This window comes from Corvus hawaiiensis, chromosome Z (genome assembly GCF_020740725.1).
Source record: "Corvus hawaiiensis isolate bCorHaw1 chromosome Z, bCorHaw1.pri.cur, whole genome shotgun sequence".
NCBI classification, from domain to species: domain Eukaryota; kingdom Metazoa; phylum Chordata; class Aves; order Passeriformes; family Corvidae; genus Corvus; species Corvus hawaiiensis.
Window position 1 is genome coordinate 33,246,109 of NC_063255.1, and position 9,870 is coordinate 33,255,978.

At 47.4% G+C, this 9,870-nt stretch overlaps 1 protein-coding gene across 1 annotated transcript in view; it reads right to left on the reverse strand.

Moving 5' to 3' along the window:
• PSD3 (pleckstrin and Sec7 domain containing 3) overlaps window positions 1–392 on the reverse strand; it is a 112,740-nt gene extending 112,348 nt beyond the window's left edge. Inside the window, exon 1 of the mRNA XM_048291696.1 lies at window positions 296–392. Coding sequence (XP_048147653.1) covers window positions 296–316 — 21 coding nt within the window. The 5' untranslated portion in view covers window positions 317–392. The remainder of the gene's footprint in view (window positions 1–295) is intronic.
• Window positions 393–9,870: the final 9,478 nt, after the last annotated feature.

Below are 9,870 nucleotides of genomic sequence, written 5' to 3' on the forward strand. Positions count from 1 at the left end.
GGCACTGTGAAAAGGATCCCAAAAAAAAAAAAAAAAAAAAAAAAAAAAAAAAAAAAAAGGAAAAATAAATTAAGAGAGAAAAAGAAAAACAATAAAAGGGAAGAGGGAAACGGATAAGGGAAGAAGATAAGGGAAGAAGGAAAAGAAAAAGGGTAAGAAAAAGGAAATAGAAAGAAAAAAAAATAAAGAGGAAAAAAAGGAAAAAGGAAGAAGAAAAAATGTAAAAGTAAATGGGAAGAAGTGCCCCCGGCTGAGCGCAATCCCCGCACCCGCACGGGCACACGCCGCCCCTTACCGCACCGCCGGCTCCCTCCATCTCCCATCGCCGGCCGCGGCGGATCGCAGCCGCCCTCCCGCCGGGCCGCGCCGAGCCGAGCCGGGCTGTGCCGAGCCGGGCCGGGCTGTGCCGAGCCGGGCCGGGCCGTGGTGCCCCCCGGCCCGCAGCGGAGCCGGGCAGCGCGGCGGCCCCAGCGCGGTGGGCGCGGAGCGGCGCGGGCCGGGCGGCGGGGCCGGGCCGGGCCCGGCGGGGCGGGGCGGCGGCCTGGGAGGGGAGGGCAGGGGCGATGGGGGCGGGGGTGGGCGCGATGGAGGGGAGGGGAGGGGAGGGGAGCAGAGTGCACCACGTGCTCCTCGAAAAGATTTAAAAAAAAAAAAAAAAGAATTATTTCAGGATTAGCAAAGCAGTAGAGTGAAAAGCAGAACGCAGACCGCGTGCCCGCAGCAGTGGCGCTGGGCAGGAGCACGTCCAAAGCCCGCGGGGGCTGGGACATGCCGTACTCTGCTCCTAAATCCCCTCAGTGCGAATCGCAGTTGCTAGGGGGAAAAAAAAAAAAAAAAAAAAAGAAGAACAAAAAAAGAAACAGCAGAAGCCTTTGCCAGCCCTGGGGCTTTCTCTCTCAGTCCGACTTCAAAAAGCAGAAGAGCGCAGATGTCTTCGGAGTAACCCCATCTGAACACTCGGAACTGATTTTCCGCTTTTGTTTTTTCCACAGTTCGCTGGAAGCTCTCTTGCGTCGTGAGGTTTTAGAGCACTCAGCCACATCATTAGAATTTCTCTAACTAGGACCTCTGCGCATTCTTCTTTGAAATAAAAATGAGGTTTCCCTGTCAAAAGCTGTGCTTTGGAAAATACCCCCCAAATCTCATTAGCCCATTAGAGGAGTTAACTGCACAAGTAGCTGGCAGACTGCATAAAGGATGCCAGTTTCTGTAGGTTCAGTATATTTGTGTTTTGTTCAGCAGCAGCTGAAAACTTCTTTGGTTTTGACCCATCAAAATTGTGGATAGGCTTTCTGGAACAATCTCCGAGGACCAGGAGTCACTGAACACACTATATGTTTACTTCATCCTGAGCATGGGTAAAAACAGCTGTGTGTTAGGTAGGAAAGGCTGTTTTCTAATGCTGTGCTCTTCTGAAAGGCTTTGGACAGTGCTGGCGGTAGAAACGCGTCCCATGAAGTCACTGACATAAGTGTACCACACCCAGACAAAGCAGCACCTCTGTGGCTGAGGGGACAGTGTAGCCCTGCCTTATTCCCCACTGGCCTCACAGCTCAGTGCCAGAGCCACTCTCCCTGCCAGCCGTGGGCAATCTCAGCCTTTCTACAGCCCCATGGCAAAAAGCAAATCCATTTCTGGCAGGATAAAAGTAAGTCCAGGCATAATGTGTGAAGCACCCTGGCCTGAAGCTTTCCGTGTTTGGCAATAAGACAGGAGTAGCAGCACCATCTCTGGACGCTTCCAACTTGTCTGGGAGCTCATTCAGCAGCACCTCCTCATGCTCTTCCCAACAGGGCTGTAGCATGCAGAGTCCACACTGCTTCTCCTAACCTGAACCTACTCTTTCTCACCACTTCCAGCTCCACACTTACCCAAGCAGTAATGCTCCTGCTTTACACCCACATCACCCAGCAGCAGGCTACACCACCTCTGTCATGTGGGTGCCTCAGTGGTGTACACTGTATTTCAGAAGACATTCTGCTCTTTCCCTACAACTTCCCCTCTCCCCATCCTAAGCCTTTCTCCTACTCCCCAGCACCGTAGGCTGTCTTTATCCATCCCAGGAGCAGCACAGGATCTGCCCCCTGCCCTGCTCAGCAGCACTCCAATCCAGTTGTTTCTGTCCTCTGGGAACAGGTGGGTGAAAACCTGTCTTTCCATCCTGTGAAAGAGCTGGCACGGGTCCCAAAGAGGTCCCAGTGATGCAGCTCTTCCGTGCCCATCATCTGTGGCCGGATTGCCAGGCAGGGCTGGATGATGTGCTGAAGGGCTTCACCCCTCTCCCCCAGCCACAGCTGTGATGCCAAACATGTCTTGGCCCCGCCAGGGTTTTGTCCCATCTGTCAGGCACCCTTGAGGTCCCGGGAGCCAGTGTGGGGGCACAGGCTGCAGATTCCCCATCTGTGCCACATCTGAGCTGGCTAATGCAGCGGAAAAAGAAACCACCCAGCGCCTGGGTCTCCAAGGAGTTGATGCACTCTGCCTGCCTCTTCCCTGACAGGCTGAGGTCATGCGACTGCAGGCCAGGGGCAGCTGGGAGCAAAAGCAGGATGGGAGTGGGGGGCTGGTGATGTCCCTTGCAAGGCACATCCCCCTGCCCTGGGCACCTAGGTGGAGGATGCAGCCACTGCACTCCAGTTCGGAGTTTTTTCCCCCTTATTTGTGTTCAGAAAAATTTGACCTTTTCTCTCTCATCCAGGCATCTGGCCTGAGTTACCCAGACATTTAGGCTGCCAGGAATATGCTCTGTGCTGAAAGACTGGGAAAGGAGAGCATTTGCCAGTCTGGGGCAGGGTGATCCTGCTATATGGGCATCTAGCTGTTGGTTAGCTTCACTGCAAGGGAAGTGATGGGGTCCTGACACTGGCACAAACTGGCGTTTCTACACACTGATCATTGTTTTCTGCAGAAGGGTCATATTAAATCCTAAAACATTTCTGTGAATGGGAAATCATGCAAATGTGGTGGGTTTAGTACATTTGTGAAGGAAATCTGTATTTTTAGTCCAAAGGCTTGATATAAGTTTCCAGGTAAAAAAATCTAAAAGTCACCGAAAGCTGACACAAAACCTGGCAGCTTGACAGTAGTTATGAGCTACATATCACAGTTAGAGAGCACTCTTAATCACTTAAGAATTTAGTTTTGAGCGTACAGAATGTGTTTTTACACAACCCAAATAGAAATAAAAAAAATCCAAAAACCCACACAGGCATTCAGCCAGTGTGAAGATGGCAAACAGTCAAGTCCAGCCTGTGCAGTGGCTAAGCTGCCCTGAATTCCCCAGCCATGGGCAGTGATAGGGAGCAGGGAGCCAACACTGGGCAGGTGACATGCTTGTGCATGGGTGCTGGGCTGAGGTTGAGCAGGGCATGGGAAATGGGAGACAGTCTCAGAAGCTGATGGCTGCGGCAGATAGAAGTGTGAAAGCACCACAAGGGACAGCTGGATCTCACTCAGCTTGGGTAAGGGGGATTTGTGTGAGAAGTGGCCAAACTGCAAAGGCAGTTGCTGGGGGTATTTTGGGGAGCAGAGCTTGCAATGCCAACAGTGCTCTAGTAATGCTAAACTGAGATTGCCCAGGTAACAGTATTGAAAATACCAAGTTTGGGTATGCCCAGTAGCAAAATTGGTACCCAGGGCAAAAAAGTAGTTGTGATGGACTACTTGTTTGCAAAGAGCCTTGAGCAGAAAACAGGAGATCAATAAACAGGAAAATGGGTAAGACAGGCAGTGTCAAGGACTGCCAAGGTATGCTTGTCAAGCAAGCCCACACTTGACCACCAGAGTGGGAACAGGACAGCAAACCAAACCTGTTTTTCTGACTCTAACAGATGGGTCAAACCTGCTTCTGGTCACAATACAGGCTCATAGGGTGCTTTCTCTCATCAACAGGGCAGCACATAGTTGGATGCATGGATTGAGAATTGCCGTGTCAGTGCCTGCTCCAGCCAGATGGCACCAATCTCTTCCCACCACTTCCTAAGACAACTTAATTGTCTGGTTTAAAAATTCACAGCTGAAAATACCCTACCTCACTACCCCACCACATAATGAAAAAAAAATAAGAAGGAAAACCAAAAAAGGAGTGTATCAAAATCAGTGTTCTGCAAAGAGTAACCAATGCATAAATTCTGTAATTTTTTGCCCATAAAGTTCTTGTCTTGCTCATTATGCTCCTCTCACAGGGAAGTAGTACAGGAAACTCACTTCCAAATAATCTTTCCTTATTCAAAAGGCAGAAAACCACAAGTAAACAATCATTCAGGTACTCACAGAAAATTTCTCAGGACATTGCATTTCAATTCAAAGAGACTGTCTTTTGTCTTGAGGGAGAAGAAGGCTAGCGATATAAAAAAATAATAATATAATTAAAAAAACCTAACCAGAAACACCACTATCTACAGATGGAAAGACTGAGTTAATCATTTATTGGATTTTCCTGTGTGTGTCTGGGTTTTCTGGACACAGCTGGGAAAACATTTTTTTTTTCTTGTTTTACTCAGAAAAACATTGTCACCATCACAACCATTTTTTTCTGAATTAAGGGTGGAAAAGAAGCTGCAACAGCACAAGGGGAACAACAAACTTGGAGGTGAGGCGCAGACTAATAAAAACTGGGCATGTATAAAGATGGTAACCTTCCTATTATTTCTTAAAAACAGTCAGGTATAAATCCTTGTACTGAGTCTCAGGGTGACAGCCACAGCATGGAATTGGCCAGTGAGCACACTGGCTAGTTAGCCAGCTTCACTGCGAGAAGGCGCATGCTGCAAGCCACGCCAGTATCACCATTCTTCACTTGGCTTTTTCCTCATAGGTTTTCAAGTTTGTTTGGCCTTATACCCAGAGCTCTGGGAAACTTCCCTCTTATGGATTAACTAACTCTTGTCCTGCTCCTTCCCTCATGGACAATTCTCTAGTCTTGCTATGCCCAGGAAAAAATCCTGAGGTATCACTCCCTCCTCCATCTGATATGTTCAATGGGAGGGAAGGAAATGACCAACATTCCCTGTCTGGGGAGCCCTGTAACTGGCCAGAATAGACCATTTGATGGGAAATTGCAAACATTTGTTATTCCATCCATCGGAGTATGGGGATCTCCAATTTTATATTTATTTCTAAAACCAGGGACTTCACAACACCTCCCCTGCTGAGTCTTTAGAAATCTCCTTATTAGCCCAGGTCAAACACAGACAACACAGAAAATCCTGCTGAATATCCCTGCTTTGGAAGGTTCTTGGTTACCTCATGGTCTTGGCTGTCACCTCCTCTCTTATTCTTAACCCTTGCTTTTCCCCATCTCTCGCAATACTGTCTCTTTGGCCTTCTCTTTAGAAAGGGCTGCAGGGTCCTGAAATCAGCCCATCTGTAGTGGGTGCAACCTTCTGAGCAGGCTGCCATCCCCTCCCCAACAACCAACCACAGCTCCTGCATGTTCCTGTGGAACTGATGAGCCCACAGTAGAGACAGGTCATTAAATCTCTTCCTTGCCAATTCCCTCCAAAAGTGGCATCCCAATGCAGCAATCATGGTGTAACCTAGGGACCCTACTAAAAGTTTGCCAGAGTGAAGACCATGAGGAAGGGTTCCAGCCAGACTGATGTTGGCCATGTTCTTCCCAAGCATCTCCAAAAGTGACAGAGAAATAGTCAGCTGTTCCTGGGCTACCAAGTCCTGCTCCTGCTGCTTCTCAGCACTAAGGGTACAACCTGGCCTTCTCTCTGGATGGGGGAAAGCCCTCCATCCTGCTCATGACAGGCAAGCAGGAGGCCAGGTCTAGGAGTTCAGTATATTCCAGCAAGGGGAATGCCAGCAGTGGAGGCAGGGAAAAGGAAATTTCAGCCAGTTCCCAGGAGCTCAGTGTTGTTACTCTGTCTGGATCTGTGCCACATTAGATCATTAGATGGAGGTTTCTAGGGATCAAATCTTTCCCTTCCCCCAATTTGCTGCATAAAGGGTAAAGAACAGAATCATGTTTTGGTGTATTTACAATGTCATCCATATGGCAAGAATAGATTTGGCCTTGGGAGAATATGAGGGAAGGGTTCTTTCACTGTGTCACAGTTTAAGCCCAGATGGAAATTAAGCACCATGCAGCTGCTCATTCAACCTCCTCCCCTCTCCTCCCTCACCCCAGTGGAATGGGAAGGAGAACCAAAGTAAAACTTGTATGTTGACATAAGAACAGTTTAATAGTGAAAATAAAGTAAAATAAAATAATAATGGTAAATAATAACAATGATAATTAAAAAAAAAAAAAAGCAAGCCATGCACAGTGCAATTGCTCACCACCCACTGACTGAGCCAGACCTCCCCTTCCTGAAACCAGATCCTCCGCCCTTCCAGGTAACTCCCCCCAGTTCATATACTGGGCATGACGTTCGGTGGTGCGGAACATCCCTTTGGCCAGTTCGGGTCACCTGTCCCGGCCATGCTCCCTCCCAGTTTCCTTTGCACACCACCTCCCTGGCAGAGCATGAGACAAGGGGAAAATAGTATTTGACTTGGGATAAACATGACTTAGCAAAAACCAAAACATCCGTGTGTTATCAACACCATTCTCACTCTGAATCAAAAAAACAGGTCTCTAACAGCTACTGAGAAAATTAACTCTGCCCTAGCTTAACCACCTTGTACTACAGAGCATGCATCACACCAGAATCATCAGCTCCACAAGTCAGTCTGGCATGCACATCTCCTCAGATCTTTCCCAGTGGATACAGTGCCTAGCAGAAAAGCAAGGGGATAATGTAAGGAAAGAAGACCTTTCTTTCTCAGGTTGAAGGAGCCAACCATATGCTCATGTGTTGCATCAGATTATCAAAGGCCATCTCAAAATAAGTGAAAAACCTGTGCCTAAGCATGGCTACTCTTAGGAGTCTTCCACTCAGGGCCCCATCTGCCCTAGACTTACTGATTCCTTCTATCGTCCCTACTTTGTGCCTGCATTTGATAACCAGATGGATTCATTAGCAAAGTAGTCCATCTAGACTATCAGCCACAAGAGAAAAGAATGTTTTGCATAAATATCAGCAGTGATGTTCAAAAGTGCACTCAAACACAAGGTGAGGAAATAGTGTATTTGAGCAGAAGAGAAATGCTCCAGGTGGTCTTTTACCCTCCTGAACAATATGTGTGACTCTACAGAGCATTATTCTTTCTACAGAAACCTTAGCTGGTCTCACAGAAATCTTTCTGGTCTTGACCTCCAAAAGGAGATGCCAAATACTGTAACTGTATGGTATGCTATCATCAAGGGAAGCATACATTTCAAGCCAAGATATGGTGGCTTTGTGGTTTTGGCCTCCTTAGACCCTCACATACTCCTGTTGAGTCTCCTCTACAGTTTTGCCTTTTTCATTAGGGTCTTCTTTATCCTGCTACAGATGGTTCAGAGGACTGAGACTGCACATCAGATACAAAGTCAGTGAGACACGAGGGGAAAAGAACATTTATTCAATGGCCTTTTTTTGGTAGGGTAGATAGCAGCTTTTTATAGGACTATCAGCACCTGGAAAACCCGAGTCAGAGAAGGACTGTTGCAGCTACAGTTGGGGGTTGCGCTGACATGCAACAAGCAGGCTTCAGAGCTGGGCGAACATCAGGCACATCACCCCACTCTCCTCCCCAAAATGAGATAATTATGGCCTGTAACTTTGGCATGTTCATACAGCAGCCTCTGGCTGAAATGCTGCAGTCAAAAACAGAAACAACATTGCTCTGAAGAAGAGTACTAGCAAGATTGCTTCCTCTGCTTAAACAAATCTGCAATGGGTGTCAACAGCAGAGAGCTGGAAATGGATGGGCACATCCACATCCCTCCCCAGCTCTGCCCAGGCAGTGAGCACCCATCAGTCGCAAACAACAGGTGTAAAGTTAAATGGGGACAAGCCCATTTCACTGGGACAGAGTGAGCCTAGCCAGTGTGAACAGATCATTACTGCCTTTGGTCAGAACTGGTAGGTCTCAGCTGGCAGGTCTCTCAGCAGACTTTCTAAACAGAGGAAAACACCATTCCTTCCCACAGAGAACAGGAGCCAGAACTGAAAAAGACACAAGACAGAAGTATAGTGTGTCCAGCCAGAGTGTGACACCAGAGACAGCCACTCCTCTGGTGCAGCACCATGGTAACAGCCATGGTCTGCTATGCAGTGGGCTGTATCACCAAGCATGGGGAATATGGTGTTTTCTTCTTCTGTGGCTGGTTTCTTGGGGCAGCTTGCCACACAAGGCTGCTGCACAGCCTACTGGGCTAATATCAGGCTGGAAGTGTCACATGAAGGGATGGAAAGACTTAAGAGAGCAACAGCCCCAAGGTGCCTGGGAGGACAGAGCAAGAAGGGAAGCTTTGCATCAAGAGGCAGGGAGCATATGCCTGGCATCACACACTGAAGATGTGGATAGAAAACTGGCTACCAGGGGAAGACTCCCGTCCTCTCTTCTCATGTAAATCTACAATTTCTTGCTCTTTTCCAAAGTCAGACACCAGACCTCCTTTCAAACTTTTCACCTCTCTTTCTTCCCTCCCCAAAAATCAACATCAGCATGCATCTTCTAAATGTCCACTGTCTCCCATACCACCTAATTTCCTCACAACCAAACTCTATCTCTTACTCCTCGCAGCCCTGGCTTCCCACAGCACCTAAACCCATATCCCTGCACTGGAGCTTTCAGTCCCCCTGCTCTCTGCTCTGTGGCACTGCTGCCCTATCGGCAAAGAGTCCCAGCCTCACTGCCATACATCCCAACACTCACGCTCCCTATCTCCTTAGCAATCATTTATCTTATTAATATTGTTCTTTTCCCAGCTAATTGTTAATTACCACCCTGCCCATGGCCTGGAGCCGATACTTCCTCAATGAGATGGGGGCACAAACTTGACATTTCGTATTACTTGAAGCAGCAGGAAAGATGTAGGAAGTTCTTACCTGCCCCACTCTCATTCCTTCCTACCGTTTGGCCAATTGCCACATTTAACCAGGCTCACCCTTTGCAGACAGAATGCTCTAGCCAAGTAGCATAATTTTGCATTCAAATTTTTTTTCCGCTTTTTTCCCCTCAAATTAATTGCTGTTACCACCTTTGCTCCCCCTACTCTTTGCCTCAGCCTTACTCTTCCATCAGCAACTGGGTAAAGCAGCTCTCACCTGCTCCTGTGCTACAGCCCTCAGCATTAGTTTTCACCATTTGCATACACCTTCCTCTGCACCCTAGATGCCTGTTCTAAAAGCCAGAGTGGCTCTTATCTGAAAAGAGATTGTCAGCTATCTCTTCTTTCCCCTTATTTCCAGAAAATTCTCACCAGGAATGCTGAAGTCATGAAATGGACAATGCAATGCTCTAGAACAGAGAATCAATTTCCTCCAAAGCAGGTTTTACCTGAACAACCAAGGGTGTTGGTGGGCCTTGCCTGTCATTTTTCACTCACCATCACTATGTGGATCCAGCGCCTACAGGTGGAACAGATGTGCTGCTCCTGACTTCCTCAAATCCAAAAATCCTTATTTGTTTTGTTTCCAAAAACCTGATTTTTTTAATCCACTGCCATATTGACTTCTTAGAATTCCATCAAGCCAGCTTTACAACTCCCTAATTATCTCAAGTTCAAATCCAACTCAAAAATCAGCCCAAGGAAAAAAACCTGCTCAATTCCACAAGTATGCAGTCCAATCCTTCACAATTCTTTTCCATTTATATATATTTTAATTAGAATGCTATATTTTTGATAGCTGGTGCAGAAGCAACATGCTGTTTTCTTCCCTTTCCTTGATGTCAGAAACATTCTCTTCTGGCTTGAAGAACTTTCTGGATTCCTGTTTTCTGAGAGAAGCAGAAGATGAAGAAGTATGTATGGTGATGAAGTGATAACTG